General features: G+C 35.8%; 1 protein-coding gene across 3 annotated transcripts in view; it reads right to left on the reverse strand.

Moving 5' to 3' along the window:
- The window catches only part of PNKP (Polynucleotide kinase 3'-phosphatase), a 242,599-nt gene that overhangs the window by 86,701 nt on the left and 134,472 nt on the right, over window positions 1-21,426 (reverse strand). For all 3 annotated transcript variants that reach the window (XM_090408408.1, XM_090408407.1, XM_090408409.1), the window contains 2 exons: window positions 15,409-15,510; window positions 1,279-1,306 (listed from right to left, as the gene is read on the reverse strand). In XM_090408408.1, coding sequence (XP_090264534.1) covers window positions 1,279-1,306; window positions 15,409-15,510 — 130 coding nt within the window. The remainder of the gene's footprint in view (window positions 1-1,278; window positions 1,307-15,408; window positions 15,511-21,426) is intronic.

Raw genomic sequence — 21,426 nt, forward strand, 5'->3', positions numbered from 1 at the left:
TTAAAATTGAAGCCACTGCTAGTGTACAGAGTGGAAAACCCAAGAGCTGTTAAGGGCTTTACAAAGAACAATTTACCTGTTCATTGGCGTTCGAATAATAAAGGGTGACTCGTTCAATTTTCAAAGACTGGTTTAAAACTTATTTTTTTCCTGAAGTTAAAAGCTATTGTAAAAAGAATGATATTTCAAAATTTTGCTTTTATTAGAAATGTGCCAGGCCATCCAACTGTATTGACTGACTTAGATGAAAATGTCAAGATTCATTTTTTTCCCTCCAAACACAACATCAATTCTGCAGCCAATGGATCAAGCCGTTATTTCCACTTTCAAGGCTTACTATTTAAGACGAACTTTTGCTCAAGCTATTAAAGCCGCAGCAGAAGAAGATTCTTGGACTTTGAGTGAATTTTGGAAGAAATTTAACATCAAAGATGCCATTCAAAATATTTATGAATCTTGGCAAGAGGTGACTCAAAGCAACATGAGAGCTGTATGGCATAATATCTTGCCGCATTGTTCAAAGGACTTTGTTGCTTTTGTAACACAGAAATCTCAACAGAAATTGTGCAGATGGGCAAAGATCTTGGTTTTACAAGTTTCGATTATAACAATGTGAACGAATGTATTGATTCTCATTCAAATGATCTGGATGATGAAACCCTTTTGGAGTTGGAACAACAACGAGTCTATGAAGCAGAAGAAGACGAAGATGATCCCACTGATGTCATGAATGAAGAATTTTCCTTTGCTGACCTTTCAACTTTTGTGAGAAAAATCGACGAAGCTTCCGATTTTCTCATAAATGCCGACCCGAATTTGGAAAGAAGCATCAAAGTGAGACAAAGTCTCAATAATGCCATCAAATGCTACAGAGATCTAGTACTTGAAGACACAAAGAAGACAAGGATGGTTCAACGAACACTAAAAGACTACTTTAGTAAAAAGTAAATTACTGTACGCTGAAATTGAAGCAATATTTGTTTTGTTTTCTACAACTCTTATATCAGATTAAAAGGATTTTATTTGTTATTCAGTTAATAAAAATAACATTTTTTTTTCATTTTTAAAGATTTTTATTATCCTAAATTTTTGTAATAAACAAATTAAATCAAAACCCTTAATAAATAGACCTCGAACAACGTGGTTTTGCATAGCACGGAACCAATTAACCACGCTATACAAGGTATTCCTGTATTTACAAAAAAACAATGGATGCATCATCAACTATGTATAAATAATCTTATCGTAATATATACAGACCATAAATAATTTACTTACACGCAGGGTATCCAACACACACGATAACCTATCATTAAAAAAAAAAAAGTGCAATTATGTCTTAAAAGCTGCATAAACTTTATTGGCAATAAATAGTATGATCCAATTTTATTTTTCATTTTTATATATGTATATCATTATAAAGAACATTTTCAAAGTTAAAATTTCTAAAGTTGTGTTAATGTAGTTCATATGTGCATATGCAATAGCCACCATGCTTGTAGCTTTTCTAGCAACCAACATTAAATCACTTGATTTTTAGCTCCTTTATTTGCAAGGAGGTAAAATAATAAAAGAGCATCGATGTAAAGAAGTATATACCTTTTTTCATGGAGTGGTTGCATAGTAAGTGTGTGTGTGTATATGCACGTGTACACACACAATCTAATTTAATTCAATTAAAATTATAAATGAATGACAATTCACTGATAAAAAGATTCAGAGGAAGTAAGCAAGCTGGTAAACCTTTAATAGATCCGTATATTAAAAGTAGTAAATACAAGGATAAAAGGCATTTTCCACTTCCAATTTTTTCCCTTCTCCTAACTGTAACATTCTCCAATCATTAGATGAAAGGATGTTTTAGTTGTTATAATCCTTCTGTCTCAACCAATGACAACATATGCAATTTTTAACAGAAATAGCATTGCATCTATTCCTCACAGCAGTATTCACAAGCAAATTGTTTGTTATATTTGTGAGTCTCTTCAAATGTTATTATCTGTTTCTTATAAATAATTTTTTATCTCATGTAAAATGTCACTTGGAATTCTATATGCCCAAAGGGTTGAATCACATTAGAAACTGGACTCCAGTAAGATGGCAAATATTTACTGATTTTAACAATGATATTCAGAACTGAAAGATAAGTCATATTATGAAAATAATCTGTGATAATGGATTCACTTTTAGTGGCTTCCTGTTTTTTATGAGTATCTGTTCGTTTTTAGAAGTTACTTGTGTAGTTATTACTGAAAAAGAAAGAAACTGTTACATGTATTATAAATATTATTTGTCATAGTACTAATACATAGCAGAATAATGGCAGGCAAATTTACCAAGCAGAATTTTATACGTATTGAAAGGCTTGTTACTGATTATTCATAATAGTGCAGAGAGGAAAAAATAAATTACTTTATTGAGTTTATAATATCCCTTAATTTATTTTTTCCTCTCTTGGTGTGAAGCACTATTATGAACAAACAGTATTTTGTTTTCTGCAGTGCATGTGAAATCTGCTAGTTGCAAAGGTGAAAGAAATGTGGAAAGATAATGAGACCAATGAGCACTTGTAAGGGAGTCAGAAGTATATGACATGACAGCAGAGAGTTGAATTTTATACATTTCATAATAGTGCAGAGAGGAAAAAATAAATTACTTTATTGAGCTTACTAATATTCCTTAATTTATTTTCCTCTCTTGGTATGAAGCACTATTATGAACAAGCAGGGTTTGTTCTCCAGTACACGTGAGATAAGTAGTTGCAAGGGTGAAAGAAATGTGGAAGGAGAATTATACTAGTGAGCACTTGTAAGGGAGTCAGAAGTGATATGACAACAAAGAGCTGAATGACAAAAGGTCAGAAAATGCAAGTGAGAATGTTGTCAAAAGTAAAGTAGTAGAAGTCGGTGAGCATAAATGGGTATGAGTGATGGCATGAAAAAAATGGTATAAGAGAAGGAAAATAATAAGATGGTACAGAAAGAGATACCATACTTATGTGAGTCATTCACAAGTCAAAATGTGAGATAGTTTATAGAAATGCTAGAGAACAGTTAGAGAAATGCCTGGCAAGTGGTATGAAAGCCTGGGAGAGAAGGAACGGGAAAGGGAGTGTTGAAGAGAGTGTGATGAAACTGTGTTTTCCTAAGCTAAAGATTAATGATGTTAGCAAGCCAATAAGATGGAGAGACAGGGAAAGTGAAAGAGATGATTGTTTGGGCAGGTAATAAATATGGTGTGTAAGAGGATATGAAAGAGTTGCTGGTAGAAGAAAATAAGAGTGAGAGAGAGATTTTTTAAAATTAATTTCATAAATTTTTAAATTTTTTTAAATTTATTTTCTACAAAATCCAGAAACCATGCTCTAGAGACCAAACATGGAACTTTATCAAGACACTCCAAAACCTCCAATAAGCAGGGCACAGTGTCACACTGGAAGATGAAATTCATGTTTCACCTACAGATATTCAAAAATATTCATGCCCACAGAGGGATTTGAACCCTCAGTGTGTTGGGTGGAGAGAAGATAAGCTAACCAGGCAAGAAAATCAAGGGTACAAAGGAGAATGTCGATGGCATGGAGAGGAAAATTAGCATGAGTGCAGGACAAGTAATTATTATGGAGGGTCTTCAACTAGACAGACTGAAAGGAAGAACAGTCACAGGGAGGGAAGGAAACAATTTATACAGATGCTAAGAGGTACCGTATTTGTCGGCGTATAAGACGTCCTTTTTTCCTTTGAAATAGGTCTAAAAAACAGGGTGTATCTTATACACCAATACTCAGCTTTTTTATTACTTTCGTTTCTGGAAATTTTCTCTGTTCCGAGTTAAGCAATTTCTTTCTTGCTTCCTTGCGGTATGTGAGAGCATTCCAGTTACGTAGAATTCAGTGGATGTGCATGCGCTGTCATCGACAATCACAGCTGTGTTCATGTTCGTTTAAACTTTTGTTGTGAATGGTGATAAATTTCTGCCGTTAAATTTTCTCTAAATTTCTTGGCAAATTATGGCTGAAAAACATCGGCATTGCTACAACATTGCATACAAGCAATGTTGTAGCAATGTGTGATTGTGTATTAGGTATTTGTTGAAAGTAGACATACCATACTTATTACTTTATATTTGAAATACTGTAAATTCATTATAATATTCAGTGATAAAGTTTTTTTCCTAAAAAATGTGTACAAAAAAGGGGATGCGTCTTATATGCCAGCAAATATGGCAATTCTGAGATAACATGTAATGAAAGGTTTGAGAGTTCTGGAGCTGGTAACAGCATCACGCAACTTAGCAGTAATCATCTCTCAGCTCTGCCTCCAACTGTGGGAAGCAATCATGTGGTTTTGAAAGGTGAATGCCAGGCATGCAGAATTTTCTGTTAAGAAAGGATATATGTGAAATGGATGTGCAGTACCGTCAACAGGGTGTAGCATAGAGGTAGTCTGCCTCACGGCATGGCTTAATAAGGGAGCTTGTTCAGCCATATTGTGGTATTACAGTAGGCGGCATCACTATGCTAACAAGAAGCTAACAATTCCTGTTAGCGTAGCAAGTGCAGAAAGAAGTTTTTCCAAGCGTAAACTGATTAAAAATTATTTGCAAACAGCAATGACTGACCCAAGAAAGATTGGTTGGTCTAGCAACTATATCGATAGAGGCAGACATAACTTATAATTTAAATTTAGAAGAGCTTATAAACAGTTTTATTGTGCATTATTCCCATATAGCAAATATTTAATTAATATTATTATGTAATCGTTTTGCATTAATGTTTCTCTTCTAATAAAAAAAAAAAGCAATTGGAAATTTTCTTATATTTCTGTCTTATAATCCATCAGGGACAATATTTAATTGTTTGCCTCAGGGCACGATCTAATCTGGTGATGGCCCTGTGGATGTGCACCCTTATTAAGTAAGAGATACATAAGAAGAAGAAGAAGAAGATTATTATTATTATCATTATTATTTGACACCTCCAGGGAGTCCCAAGACTCATCAAAGGAGGGCACCTACTTTACAACTCTCCGCCTCCACAACTCAACCTCATCTACACCAACGCCATCCACTGTCTATCATCACCGCTATTATTTTCACAGACAATCACAAACATCCATGCCCATGGCAGGATTCGAACCCGCAGCCTTTTGACTGGAGAGTGGATATGCTAACCACTCGGCCAATCAGGCCAGCAAGAATATAATGATGTGGATAGAATAATGAGAATATGAGAATAATGATGTGGAAAGAATATCGTAAGATTATGAAATATATAAAGTGCAGGCCAGAAAAGTAGAGTATTGTGTGGGAAGCTAAATCAGAGTAAGAAAAGAAATTGGCTATGCAGGCTAAAGGCAATCCAAAAGAATTTTATTGTCATGCCACAAGCAAAAGAAAGAATGAATGTGAAAGAATAACTTGACTGAATGCAGATGTAACTCTAGTATGAGAAGCAAATGAGATTTGGCAATTAATGAGTGCTTACATTGCTAAGATATATCAACCAGGTATATGTAACATGGTGCACAGTGCTACTGCTACATTGGATGAAGAGTTAAGAAGTGCATAAAAATGAGGTTGAAGAGCTGTTACATAACCAGGATAAGAATTTGTCAATAGGGACAGATGGAATATCAGTATGTTTGTATAACTTAAGTCAGCTCAGGAGTGATACCACAAGAATGGAAGGAATGTATGATAATTCCATTGTACAAGGGTGGTACAAAAACTGAGGTGTCTAATATCAACCTATCAGTATGTATGGTGTGGTAGTGAAGATTTTAGAGAAGTTGGTAAGAACTTGCATCACAGAAATGGGTAGACAAACAAGCTATACTCTGCAAGGAGCAGCATAGATTTATTAAAAGAAGGTCACATTTTAGCAATGTGCTCATGTTTTATAAGAATGTTGTTATGGCCAAATTGGATAAAGGGAATGGATACACTATGATAATGTGGAATTTTGCTAAGGTGCTAAGGCATTTGATAGTATATCATATAAAAGGCTGTGATTGGAATATAAACTCTTGACTTGGATCAGTGCATGATCCAAGCTCATGGCAAGAAAAGCTAAAGCAGATTAGATGGTTGACAGACAGATATCAAAAAAGTGGCATGTGGTGGGTGTGAATCTGCCAGATTTAAGATGTTTAGTGGTGTACCTCAGGGTTCAGTCCTTAGGCCATTGTTGCTCAAGCTATACATTAATGACATTAAGAAGGGTCTAACAGGAGATGTGCAATTGTTTGCTGATGATGCAAAGATAGGCAGGGTAATCAGGGATGTTACTGATAACCAGCACTTACAAAATGATTTCGATAGGCTGGAAATTTTGACAAACAAAAATGGCTATCAGTTTAATGTTAGTAAGTGTGAAATTATGCACTTTGTGTGATGAGATTTCCAGCAGCATACATATTTAGCAGAGTTATGCTACAAGAAACTCTGATGAAGCTAGGGATCTTGTCATAATGGTGGATAGGAATTTGAAGTTCAAAGGTAACAGAGTAAAAGTTGCAAGTAAAACTCAGAGGATAATTGCAATGTTGAAGCAAACCATGATATGACACGTAAGGATAAGGAAGTCATTTTGCCTCTTTATAATGCCTTAATAAGACCACACCCGGATTACTGTGCATAGATTTGGTTTTCTGAGTTCCAAGAGGATAAAGAAGCTGTGGAAATGGCGCAAAGAAGAGTCACAAAGATTATATCTGGATTATGGGATTTAGATTACGAGGACAGATTGCAAGCATGAGGATTACAGACTGATTAACAGGAGAAAAAGGGGTGATAAGATAGAGGTCTATAAACTTCTGAATGGGTGTTATAGGATATCATCTGATGAAACTTTTTGTTATATGGAAGGAGGAGAAAACACAAGGGCATCCATGGAAGTTAAGTTTGTTCACAGTCAAGAAAGCAGTAAGAGCTAGTTTTTCTCTCACAGGGGTAGCGAGTGCATCTAGCGTGAATGAATTTAAGAGAAGGTATGACAGCTGGTTTGGGTGATTTACACCTCTCTCAATGAGAGAGGCTATAAATTTTTCTACAACTCCTGCTCATCATTCAGCAGGAGTTGTAGAAAATGTTGTGGAGAGTGTATAAAGAGAGAGAGAGAAGGGTGATTAGCAAGCTCATGGCAGTACAAAGCACAGGCAAGAAGAATGACCAATATGGTAAGAAAAGCAGATTTATGAATGGAAGATAGCTTTCCAGGCCGAAGAAATCCAAGAGAGTCCTTTTGGTATATGATGAGTAAAAGGAAGAATAACTATGAGAAGGATAACTTTAATGAGTGCTAATTTGCAAGAGGACAGCAGCAGATGAAATAGTCGAGTTACTTGAGTGAATATATTGCAACCGAATTGCCAGATGTGACACTGACTGATGTGAGAATAGAAGTAGATGAACTGGAAGTCCTTATGATATTGCAGAACCTTAAAGCAAATGTGGGAAAGGTGTTAAATGGGTAATCAGCGTGTATATTATGAGACTGCACAAAGGAATTGACAGTTCTTCTGACTATAATTCTTGTAGAAAGGCTTATACATTGGTAACACATGACTATTAAATTATTTAGGGAATTCGCAACGTATACTGGAATATTAATTAAAAAAACTTTAATAAATACTTTCTATATTTCGGCAATGTCACATTGCCATCTTCAATGGGAACATACAAATATGACGTGCACGCAGGCACTACAAAAAGCAAATGCAGCAGAAGAGAGAAACTACTGTTGTTCCTAGAATCCTAATGGTGCCCCCTACCGGACTATATTGGGTTGTCTTGGCTGTTGGGCTGATGTTCTCATGATGCAAGCTTCCCAAATTTGGGGCAGTATCATGCACCCAAATTTGTTGAGGTTTGGAAAGTTTTTAGAGCTGAGGCTGATTCTATGAATAATCATTCATATTTAAACTTGCTACAGCGTATTAACGTGGCTTCCTTCCAACGTATTCTATGGCGGTAACTAGAGCATGCTCTGCAAGCCCAGAGTGGCTATACTGGTGAAACCCAGTACAGCTACTGGTGTACACGTAGGTCTAGGAGAAGTGGTGGGTCTTTGGTGGAGCGGATAAGGGATCCCTTATCTGCTCCACCAAAGATCAATCACTTCCCCTAGACCTACCTGGGGTAAAGCAGGTCCCTTGCAGCTGTAAACTGTCCTACTTTGGCCAAACAGGCAGGACAGCAAATGTCAGGATTTCGGAACATAAAGACTATATCTGGTTTCACCAGTACAGCTACTCTGGGCTTACAGACCATGCTCTAGTTACCCGCCATAGAATACGTTGGAAAAAAGCCATGTTAATACACTGCAGTAAGTTTAAATATGAAAGATTATTCATACAATCAGCCTCAGCTCTAAAAAACTTTCCAAAGCTCAACAAATTTGGATGCATGAAACTGCCCCAAATTTGGGAAGCTTGCACCAGGAGAACATCAGCCCAACAGCCAAGACAATACAATATAGCCTGCTAGGGGGTGTCGTGACGTTGTTCTCTTGACGTTCGAATCCGCCATCTTGCTAAAAGTCACTTTCATAAAATAAAGGAAAACTAATTGCAAATTAATCACTGATCTAAGGGTAGAGAAATTTCTATTATACTGCGCCACTCTATCCTTAGATAAGTCTATATGAATTAGTAGGATCAATTCAAAATTAGTTAGCAGTCTTTTCATTCATTCTGGCCGAGGTATTTTATTTTCCACTTGGGATTCCCGCAAGATTCGAATTTTTGTGAACGGTGCAGTAAAAAGAATTTCAGGCAAATACAACAGTTAGGTTAACAAATAAAGCATTTAATATAGGTCATACAACACTTACATACATTTTACTTCTAATTTTAAACATAGAAATAAGTCAAACATTAAGTCAAGTCAATTACATTAGCACAATCTTCCAAGTCTTCACATACATCTTTTTAGCTTCTGGATTATAAAGTTTTTACACTTAAATGAATATAATAGAACATCCAATCTAATTAGTTTTCACACATTTTTCAGTCATGCTATAAGTTCAAAATATTACAGGATCTAATAGCTGAAACTAATCTTTCAAACAATTCCTATCTCCAACTCTCAATCACGAAGGGTTTCCACAGTTAAAGTTAACAATTCACTATGATAGACCTTACCGGAAATGGTTCCTAGAACATCTATTATGTTGTGAGCAAACTTCTGGAATTCACTTATCACACTTAAAGAATAAAAACACATTTACAAAACTTATCCGCAGTTATACTTAAAGCACTATCAATTACGCTTCAGAATTCTTGACATCAATTAGGGCACTTCAACTATCGTTATTACCACTCATAAATTAATTAAAACACTGTGAGGTTCTCTTTAGGGCAAATCGGAAATAAACTGCAATAATAGATCAGCTGGGTTTATTCAGAATTCTTCCTTGAATGTTCAGCTTTTTACTTTATCCGATTGTAGCTTTAAATTTCCTTCTATTACTACTGCTGATTTCAATTTCAGCTAACTATAAAATTCGTTACGTTCTTGCTCACTTATAAAAATTATCCACTTAACTCCTACCCTAAGAACCTTTTATTTACTTCTACTTCTCTAGTTTATCCCCTTGCTACTTTTTACTTCCCAAAATTCCGTTCCGACTCTCTTACTACGTATATATTTTCTCTTCTTCTTTTTTCCATGCTCCCTTCACTCGCGCTCGTTTATTTCACGCGTCTCTATGACAACCGATAAACGTAAACATTCTCGCGAATGTTACATTAGGCTATACAACTACATTCAGTTATTACATAACGTTAAACTTTCACAAAAAAGAATAAATAGAATATTTGCATTTCAATAAGTGCGTAGTTAAATTACAAATACAAGTTCTTATAATATTGACATAACAATAAATAAAATAACTTAATAATATTTAATACAGAACCTCTTTATCATTAACACTTTCTTTTGATTAAATAATTAAAAACTTGATATAATTAAGGCAGTTATATGATATCAATTATAATTTATGTTATTTACATTAAGTAATATTTACAAATATAGTTCTTGTGATGGAAAATCATGTTGGATTCTGAATCAAATAACATTTATTCTAATTTCTACATAATCAGAACCCAACAGCCAAGACAATACGATATAGCCTGCTAGGGGGCACCATAAAGAATTACGATCTCTTTTGCTTTTATTTTCTATTTTTCAATTGCTTGTGTTATATTTTTGCTCCAGGAAAACTTGACATTATAACCCGCTCATCAATAGCATGTTTTATGATAGTCACCATACTGAATAACATCCTTCTTTTTATAATCAACTTTACTTGTGAGATTTTTGTTATTACAACTAACTTACCTGATTCCTTGGTTTGTTTTCCATTTTTCTGCTAAACTTTTTTATTCTTTCTATGTTCCTCTAAATGCTGCTCAACTTTCTGTAGTTCCCTAGTTGTCAATCTAATAATCTACTTTAACCTAGCAATTTCGAAGGTTAAATTATTCTCAATATCCTCTTCAATATCATTTTTAGTGGACCTTCTTGTTTACTACTTTGCTGTTCTTGTTAGCATTTCATTTCTTCTGCGTTTTTGTTGCAATATTATTTAATATTGCAACAAATATTGCTGTATTTAATATTATAATATCACAATTAAAATATGTTATAAAGACATTAATTACTCTAAAAACACAAAAATCTACTCTCTCTCTCTCTCTCTCTCTCTCTCTCTCTCTCTCTCTATATATATATATATATATATATATATATATATATATATATTAGGATAACCAAGTAATTTTATAAACTTGGTTATTTTAATTCCTAATCCCAAGTATGCAAACAATTAAGTTTGCACCTGAAACAAAGTTCAATCTAAAGATGGTACAACACCAGGGCAACTCATTGTAAAGGTGGGTAGAGCTCTGATCACTATATACATAGAAAATGGATGTGTGAAAAATCCAAATGGAAAAACTAGTGAAATTGATTTTATCCTCAGCAATAAGAAAAATATCTTTCAGGAATTTCTACCTTCAACATTGAAGTGACCATCATATGGTACTCAGTAAGATTCAAATAAACTGCCAAAAAGAAAGAAGAAAATGTTTTGAAGATCAAAGCAAAACACAGATGTACACAAACTCAACATTAAAAAAAGATATATTCCAACATGAAACTAAACAACAGATTTTTAAAAAATTTTTATTATAGATGATCCTTTCTTTCATGCTTACACGGTGATCAGAATACACTATGGAAAATAATGGAGACAACTACCATGTCAGAGCAAAACTTTAGTTTAATATAAACCAAAATAAACACTCAACGTTTTGACCTTCATATCAAGGTGATCATCATCTGGAACATACACACACACACATATATATATATATATTCATTTTTCTAAATTAACTGACTTAAAACCCGAGAATTATAACACAATGACATTTATTTGAAAAAACGCAACGTTTCATCAAGAATGACTTCATCAGGCGATAAGAACATAGAAAGATATTAAAAGACACTGAAATTAACATTGACACACTCTAAAGCTATACAATTATAAAGCCATAATATTCGACTGTAAATTACAGTTATTATGAGCTTGAACTACAGTCCGAGTTAAAGTTCTATTGTTGTACACCTGTGCGTGTATGGAATCACGCGATCTCCAGTATCTAATAGTAGAGTTGAAAGAGTCAGGCAAATTATAGCTAAGATTGTTGTTCATATGAAAAGGGTCCAAGGTGATTACTTTTGACTCTGTGTATATATATATATATATATATATATATATACACACACACAGAGAAACAAGCTGCACTACAATCTACATGGTTTGCTAAAGTTACTGACCAACCGAAACAATTTTTGGCCTGACCTGTGGTGAAAAAAAAAACTTTGCTACATCAAAGCTAGAGTCCTATTATTATTATTATCTATTAGGTTACAAAATTAAATTGGGCTGGAGAACAACATGTTTATATATTAAAAAAATAAAAAAAAAATAAAATATAAATAAATAAAAAAAACCTGTGATTAAACATATAAATTTCAACCAATTGGTAGGGAATAGTTTCCAATAAAAGCTGAAAATTGCTTAAAGTCTTAAAGTATGCTAGATATTAAGTAGGCTGAATATGTGCCATCCAAATTCTTGAAATTTTTATGCCACCATTATTGTTGAGATTACGGTGGTTAATCAGAATTTCACAGGCTTCTTTAAATTTTCTTTCATACCAGGTACTTTTCCAATCAATTTGGTGTAGGGTGTTGAGAGCGTGATCTGAGAGGCCTGCTTCACCAAAATTGTTATATTTAATGTGTCTTTTGTGATCTTTTTTACATATAGAGATTGTACATCCAGTTTCACCAATATAAGGTAAGCTACAGGTGCAGTAGATGCAATAAACTCCAGGGAGGAGAGGATCCTTAGAGGTGTTGAAAATATTTTTTTAATTTTATAAGTGGTTTAAAAGTGGCATTGAAATTATACTGGTGTAGGATTCTATTGATTTTTTCTGATAACTCTTTAATGTATGGGATGGCTATGGTTTTACTTCATAAAACTTTTAATAAAGTTTTATGAAGAACTTTATTAATAGTATCTTGTTTAAGAGCTTGTTGATTAGAGCAAATTGTTATAGCTCAGCTTTTAAGAGTGTTAATGACTCCAAATTTTTGCAATGGGTGGTGATATGAGTTAGCATGTATATATTGGCCAGTATGTGTCAATTTGCAGTAAACCGTGAAGGATACACACTGCCTCAGGGAAGACATGTGACCGGTATATCCAGGAACAAGAGCGAGTAGATGCAATACTCGCTCCTGTAAGTAGATGTTCTGATTTTCAATTTCAATAGCAAATTATATACGTTCATGTTGTTTGTTCAGGTGGCTAAGGAATGCGTTTAATGTTTGTTGACCATGTGGTCAGATAACGAAAACATCGTCAACGTATCTAAGCCATGCTGTAGGTTTTAGAGTAAAGGAATCAAGAGCACTTTGCTCAAAAGCTTCCATATAAAAGTTAGCAATTGTGGGTGATAGTGGTGAGCCCATGGCTGTACCTTCTTTTTGTAGGTAAAATTAATTTTGCCACGCGAAGTAACCAGAACATAGTGCGTGGACAAAGAGGGCCGTAATGTCGGGCAGAAATCTGTTCTGTAGGAGAAGAATTGTCACTGATTGGGGAATTTGTGAAAAGGGCAGAAACATCAAAACTGACTAATAAATCATCTTTGCCAAGTGTTAAGTTTTTAGTTTTATTTATAAAGTGTTGTGTGTTCTTTATACAGGAGGGGGAACGACCTACCAACTCCTTGAGTGCTGACGTTAATTTCTTGGCTAGGTGATAATTAGGGCTGTCTATTCCTTCAATTAACGGCCAAAACGTTTTGTTTGTGTACTTTAGGAACACCATATATTCTGGGTGAACAGGTGTAATGGGGTATAAGTTTTTTGAACAGTGTCTGACGGCCAAGAAATGATGGACTTAAGTAATTTCTCAGTTTTTTTCTTTATTCTGTTAGTTGGATTATAGTTTACAAGCTGATAGGTGCTGTTATTGGAGACTAGTTGATTCATCTGATGGATGTAAGTTGATCTGTTAAGGATGACAGTGGCATTACCTTTGTCTGATTTTTTTATAATTATATAAGTCGGCCTGGTTGGCCGAGTGGTGAATATATCTGCTCTCCAACCAAAAGGCTGTGGGTTCGAATCCCGCATTGGGCATGGATGTTTGTGATTGTCTGTGAAAATACTAGTGGTTGTGATGATGGGCAGTAGATGGCGTTGGTGTAGTTGTGGTTTGTTGGTGGATTGAGTTGTGGAGATGGAAAGTTGTAGAGTAGGCGCCCACCCTCGATGAGTCTTTGGACTCTTGATGGTGGTGTCAGGTAATAATAATAATATCTTGATTAGCTTTTAACGACTTGATTGCTGCTAGTTCTGTTTCTGTAAGATTGCTATATAAGGTTTTCTTTTTATTCAGAACATTGCTGGTTTCTAACCGAATTTTATCAGCTTTATTAATAGGAAGAGACTCAATGCCTCTTTCTGTGTGGTAGATAAAATCCAGTTTATTAACAGTTCTAGGTGCTACTGCGAAGTTAAAGCCTTTATCAAGGAATGCAAGGTGACCGTTATTTAAGGTGTGGCTTGATAAGTTGATCACATGACTATTGCTTGCAGGTGGTTGGTCGCTCCTTGTCTCACTTGTTTGTTGTTCACTGTTGGAGTTGTTTACCGGAGAAGAGATATGCTGATTGGTTGGATTCGTATGACTGGCATTCAAATTTCACCGTTGTTTTAAAATATGAAATTTGGCCTTAAGTTTTTCTTTATTATTTTCTAGAATATATTTAGCCGAATTGTCAATGATTCTTTCATGCACATTCAAAATATCTGGATTCATATAACTAGATAGTTCAGATTGTAAATTTAAAACCTGATTTTGACTTATTGCTAGATTTTTGCGGGCTATTTGGATTTGCTCTCTAAGTATTGTTTTCTCTGTGCGTGCATAGATACGAAGTGCTTTAGCGGAAGTAAATTTCTTTTTCAGCTTGATACAGTTAGGAATAAGATTACTGTCTCTGCATCTCTTTAAAAAGGCCAGCTGATTGATCAAAAGGGAAACAGGTATCTTTAGCTTACCGTACTGATTGCAACACTTGTGAGTACCATCTCCATGGATGATGAGAATCCTTTCCTTCCCTTTTGATCATAATAAATTTAGTTTAATCCTTTATCCAAGTGTGAGCAAACAAAGTTTGTGCCTGAAAGTATCTTCAGGAATTGGGTAAGGTGGTACAACACCAGGAAACTCGTTGCAAAGGTAGAGCAAGCTAACATCACTCCTATCTCAGTATCTCCCATAATGCAAAACACATCTCCATGCAGATATGTATAATGTTATCATTAAGGGAAGGGCCACTACCCAGACTAGTTTTGACCTTTATTGAGGTCTCTTCAGTGGGAGCCAGGCCCAAGTGGAGATACCAGGCAGAAGCATTATCAAGGTCAACTCCACCTATAGGAGTTGCCAAACAGTGTGCCACCTTTTTATTAAATTACTCTGGATTTAGAGAAAGATGCTGAAAGCTTATTTTTCACTTGGTTAGACTATAATAAATTTAGTTTAATCCTTTATCCAAGCAAACAAAGTTTGCGCCTGAAAGAATCTTTAGGACTGGAGTAGGGTGGTATAACACCGGGCAACTCGTTGCAAAAGTGGAGCAAGCTAACATCACTCCTATCTCAGTATCTCCCATAATGCAAAACACATCTCCTTGCAGGAGATACTGGATAATGCATATATGGTCCCCAAATTCATCACATGTTCATAGATAAGAAAATGTAGAGAAATGCAGAGATAAATAATATTAGAAACTAATAGTGTTCTTGAAAGAAACTCACCTCAGAACTTTTTGAGATTATTGAATCCTGATTTAGTTCTTCCATTTTTTTTGTTTTTAAAGCCTTCCATTTCAGCCCTAGAGGCACATGAGGAAGAATTCTCTGTTATAAAATATTACATGTTCATTAGTTTCTAATAAATATCAGATGTTAGATAAATATAATAAATAAATATGAAAATAAATATATAATATACATAGAAATAACAGATACGTTCATTAGTTTATCTGATATATTAGAGGAAGAGTGAATACATCCAGTAAACCAAATTTCAAATTTTATTATTATACAGGTATCTCCATGGAGTCAGAAGACTCATTGCAGTAGATTCATTATTCTCAAACTAGCCATAATTCATACAATACCTATCATACCTCTGCTTAACCTCATCCACAATAAGGCACTCACAACCACCTCTGGTAACCCATTCATCACCCACTACGTACAAATCTAGTCCCAAGACTCTTGCTAATTGCAAATGTCCATGGGTGATCCCTCATTCCCACACTTGATATTTACTGAAAAAAAAAAAAAAACTGTCTACACTGTCAATCCTATAAAACCATTTTCTTAACTTATATGCTTATAAAGAGCCTCTGTAGCTCAGTCATCATGGACAAAGCCCTTTATTTGGAAAAACTTGGGTTCGATTCCCGGCAGTGACTTAAGGAACCTTTACCTGGTCTTTTTCAATGAAAGGTGAGTTAACCAGTCTCAGACAGAAGTAGGGTTTTTTTTTTTCACCTGTAAACTCAGGTTTTTCATCCCCCAGAACAGGCAAACTAGCCCTGTGAACACATGCATCTACAGACATAGGACACACTGGGAGACATAGGGCTAACCACCTTATCCTCGAGTTGCAGTTGCAAGAAAAAAAAAAACCTCGACACTGTAAAAAGTAAAAGAGGGAGGATTAAGTAAAGTATATGTTGATAACATGTCTCCTCTTTTTTTGCCCAGTCAGCAAGTTTTTCAAGCCCACTGACCCGATGTATGCTGTTTTGGCTACCTTTGTAATATGATTATGCCCTCTAAACTTCAACTCCCTATCCACAATCACCCCCAATTCCGTGGCCTCGTCATTTTCCTACAGTTTAGTTCCATCAATAATATAAACATTGTTATCTCTTCTTTCCAAAGTGCATCACCTTACACGTAGCCTGTAAACTGGCAGCCATTTAACTGTGCCCATGTCATGACTAATGATGAAGGATTTATACATCACATTCATTTATTTCTGCTTTTCTCAATTTTAAAGCATCAAAAAACAAATGAATGTTGCCATCAAATAATTTCCTAATTTTAGAGTTGTACTATTTATTTTTGATAATAAAGTGTGTCTGTGTGATTTCTGCATGATTTATTAGTTGAAATTGCCATCTTTAAATATATAACATAATGGTAGTACTTATGAGATTGACCACCCTAGTGTTGACGGATGTAACTAGGTGAGCACCACGAAAATCAAGTGGCATTAATAACATAGACTTTTCAAGAATGATTCCATATTGTGAGTGTAATATGTAATCATGGTGGAGTGCAAGAGATGTGTTTGTGGAGATAGAAAATGAATGAGAGACGAGAGAAAGTATGCATTTGTAGGAAGTGCAATATATTATTAGACCACAAGGCAATGAACATGAAACAGACTGAAAAGATAGAAGATGGTGTAAATGAAAGAAATGGAAATGAAACGAAAGCTAGTGAAACTGAGGGAGTGAAAGAATGCAAGAATGTAGAAACAAAACTTAGTGATAAGGGAACAAAAGAAAGTATGAATTAGGAAATGGAAGTAAGATGCAGCAGAACGAGAGGTAGTGAGACTGCAGGAGTGAATATGTGTATGAAATGAGGAATATGCAGTGATGTTAGACATTTAGTGGAAACTAATGAAAGTGTGCAAGAGAATAGAATGAATGAAAAATGAGTAAAAGAGGTGACAAGTTATGCCAGGATAGCATCATGTGGAGATTCCATAGTTAGAGGAATGGTAAATGAGATCCATAAGGTCTGCTAACCAGAAAGGAAAATCAGTAGGATAATTCAGTCGTTGGAAATGAGAAAGAAACAAGCAAGAGGGTTAGTGGTGATTGTGGGGACAAATGACCTAAGTGGACATAAGGAGCAAGTGAGGGTGAATATCATGAGGTTATTGAGAAGAGTGAAAGACAACAGTGTAGTTGGAAAGGTTGTTAGTGTGTTGCTGAGGCATGACAATCATGAGTTGCCACAGAGAGAGCCAAATATATGAATGGCAAGCTAGCAAAGCTGTCTGAGGAGAAGGGAGTACAGTTTGTGGATGTATGGCATGTGTTTGAGGGAAGAATGAAATTATAGGCATAATGGATTGCAATTGAATAGCTTTGCAGTTATGGATTGCATTCGGAGTGGGATGGCTCTGCATTGGAGAAAGTGTTGCGGATGGAAGTATAGTGTGTGATGCGTGCAAGAGATCACAAACAAGAGATGAAGTAAAAAATTGGGAGAGTGGTAATGAAGAGACAGAAGTTCCTGGCAGTGAAAACAGCAGTAGTGAGAGAGAGAGAGAGAGGGAGGGAGCCTGGGGACAGGGAGACATGGCATAGGGAGAGTGGATGTTGAAAGTGGCAGTGAATGTGTGTATAAAGATGGAGTATATTGCGATGTGAGTGGGGAATTTCAGACCGAGCAGATATACATGGTAAGTGGTGATAAAGGTAATTGGGCAGGCATGGTGGGGAAATCACAACCGGCAAATGGCTAAATACCTAAAATGAATTACTGTGTTTGTTTACAAATGCAAGAAGTATCAGAAATAAGAGAGATGAAATGGCTTCACTGATTGAGTTTATTCACCAAAAATCATTGGAATATGTGAAACATGGTTGAACGAAGATGATATTCTAGCAGGAATAGAAATGGAAGGGTTCAGCATTTTTTGTGAGGACAGAAATGACACAAAGGGAGGGGGAAGAGATATTGATGATAGTAGGGGAATTATTTCCACATAAGATAGACATGAAAGAGGGAAAATAGTGGCAATGGTTATGAGGCAGTGTGGTGTAACGAGGAGGTTGACAGGAAGATTTTACTTTGATGTTGCTATATTATTATTATTATTCAGGCCTCCATGGAGTCAAAAGACTCATCATGGGAGGTCCTTTCTAAGAAACAAGTCTATCAAGACTCATCGAGGGAGGTCCCACACAAAGTCCATCATACCACTCCTTAAATGCATTGACCGTTCTCGCTCTCACCACTCCATCAGGAAATGCATTCCATGGTTCAACCATCCTCCATGCAAAGAAACCACTCTTCACCCTCTTTCTCACAGTTTCCTTTTGTAACTTCCAGGGATGGCCCCTTGTCATGACTCCTTCCCGCTGTTCAACCAAGCGAAAGAGCTCCCCAGTGTCAACCCTGTAACCACCTCTCAACAGTTTAAAAGTCTCAATCATATCACCCCTCCTTCTTCTATCCACCAAACTAGGCTTAAGAAAATGGAGGGTGGTGATGAAGAAATGAATAAACAACTTGAATTAGTAAACAAAGGAAGGGTAATTATTATGGATGATTATGGTGGTATAGATTGGAATGAAGAGATAGCATTTGGGAATAAGGAAAATGAATTTCTCAAGTTAGAGATAACTATCTAAGACAGTACATAAAGGAGGACACACACAAGAATCAAAAGTTTTAAATCTGATCATTTCATCAGATGATGTAATAGGGTGGGGGGTTAAACACTTTCCTCTAGTTATTGAGAGTGATCATGAAGTGATAACCTGGGTTGTGACTAGCCATATCTAGACTTTTGTGATGAAAGGATATATGTGAAATTATAAGGCTGGTGATTATAACATGCTTCGGGGACAGCTTGGAGCTATAGCATGGCACGAGGAGTTGTAAGGAAATAAATGCTGCTTGGGAACTGACAAAGAAATACATAACAGCATCAATATGTGAATGTATTCTGAAGGCCAAAGGCTGAATAAGGTAGGTCTAAAATGTATAAGGTAGGTAAGGGTGGAACAAGCTCCGATCACTATTCTTTGTATTTTTCCCATAATGTGAACTTAGCTCCTAGGAGCTGTATTACTGTTCTACATTATGAGAGAAGGTCACTACCCAGACCGGTTTCAACCTTTATTGAGGTCTCATCAGTGAGTAGGTCGATCTAGTTAACATCAAGTTTGTAGCGAAGAGAACTTACATACTCTACTATGAGAATTGCCAAGAAGGTGTCCTAATAAATTGGATATAAATTGGACAATATGGGATGTAATATCCCTCAACTTAAATAAGTTCATGTTGCCAAATTGAAGCCTTTGGCTCTTCATATGATTAGTAATTTATTAGGATACCTTATTGGCAATTCATGAGTTGCCACAGAGAGAGCCAAATTCATGAATGGCAAGCTAGCAAAGCTGTCTGAGGAGAAGGGAGTACAGGTTGTGGATGTATGGCATGTGTTTGAGGGAAGAATGAAATTATAGGTGTGATGGATTGCAAAGGCGTGATGGTAGGCTTTTGCCTGTCTTTGAGTGGGACCACCGCTGAGATTATGGCTCTGCTTGGTGGTGGGGTGAGTCTGCTACTGGGTAGAGCCAATGCTGAGAAGTTCTTCTCGGTGACGGGGTGAGCCTGTCATCGAGTGGAACAATGGTGAGTTGGGCGATCTTTCGGGATCGTCTTATTTTTAGAGCTCACTTCACCTATACATAAAGTTGAAACCGGTCTGAGTAGTGATCTTCTCTCATAATGTAGAACAGTAATACAGCTCCTAGGAGCTAAGTTCACATTATGGGAAAAATACCAAGAATAGTGATCGGAGCTTGTTCCACTTACTCTGAGTTGCCTTAGTGCTGCACTACCAATGGGTCCGTTGCACTATCCAGGTATTTGCTTATGCTTGGAATCGCCAAACTTTATATAGTTTCTATATTTGGCATGAAACTCTTTGAGTTTCTTATTCGGCTAAGAAACAATATGGGATGTAATATTCCTTAACTTAAATAAGTTCATGTCACCGAATTGAAGCCTTTGGCTCTTCATATAATTAGTAATTGGTAATAATCAGTTTCATGAAGAGTATAAAGAACAAGCCAGGAGAGGGACTCAGATAGTAAGTCCCTCTCCTGGCTTGTTCATAAGATGCAGTATGAGCAGAAATTGGCAAATCAGGCAAAAAAAAACCCTAGAGTTTTTTTAGATGTGTAGCAAGTAGAAGGAAGAATGATGTTAATGGATGAAAATGGTAGAATGGTAACTACTGAAGAAGACACTGTTGAGGAATTAAGTGATCAATTTATAAGGGTGTTTCATCCAGAACAGGGTAAAATCATGAGAAAATTAAGTGTAGAGGATGGCTTAATTCTGAGTGAACAGGAGGTAATTGAGGAAATAAATAATCTTGATGTCAATAAAAGTTGATGACATATCACCAGGAATCTTAAGGGAAGTTCCAGGGAATTTGGCAGTAGCATTGGAATGCCTGTTTAATAAGTCTTACAACAGCACAGGTTCCAAGGGAGTGGAAAGAAGGTAAAATGTTCCACTTCATAAAGGTGGCTATAAGGTTGAGGCTTCAAATTATAGGCCAATCTGTATATATCTGCAGTTGTTGTGAAGGTACTGGAGAGATTGGTGAGAAGTAGGATAGAGAAATAGATTGATAACAGCAGTATTCTCTGTGGTTATCAGCATGGGTTAGTTAAAGGGAGATCACGTTTTACTAACGTATTTATGTACTATAACAAGGCGACAAATACCTTGGACAGGAGTGATGCATGTAAATTTTGCAAAAGTTTTTGATAAACTGCCACACGACAAGTTGTTTGTTAAATAAATTGAAACAGATGGGATTGGATAACAGACTTCTGAGATGAGTCAATGATTCATCTCAGAAGTCTGCTATCCAATCCCATCTGTTTTGGGATCATTGTTGTTAAAGTTGTACGTTAATAATCCCGGGATGGGTTTAACTAGTGATATGCAGCTCTTTGCAGATGATGCAAAATTGGGTCAAGAGTCAAGCAG

The sequence above is a fragment of the Typopeltis vanoorti genome, chromosome 18, assembly GCF_054136105.1.
Source record: "Typopeltis vanoorti isolate ZY-2024b chromosome 18, IOZ_Tvanoo_1.0, whole genome shotgun sequence".
Lineage (NCBI taxonomy): Eukaryota > Metazoa > Arthropoda > Arachnida > Uropygi > Thelyphonidae > Typopeltis > Typopeltis vanoorti.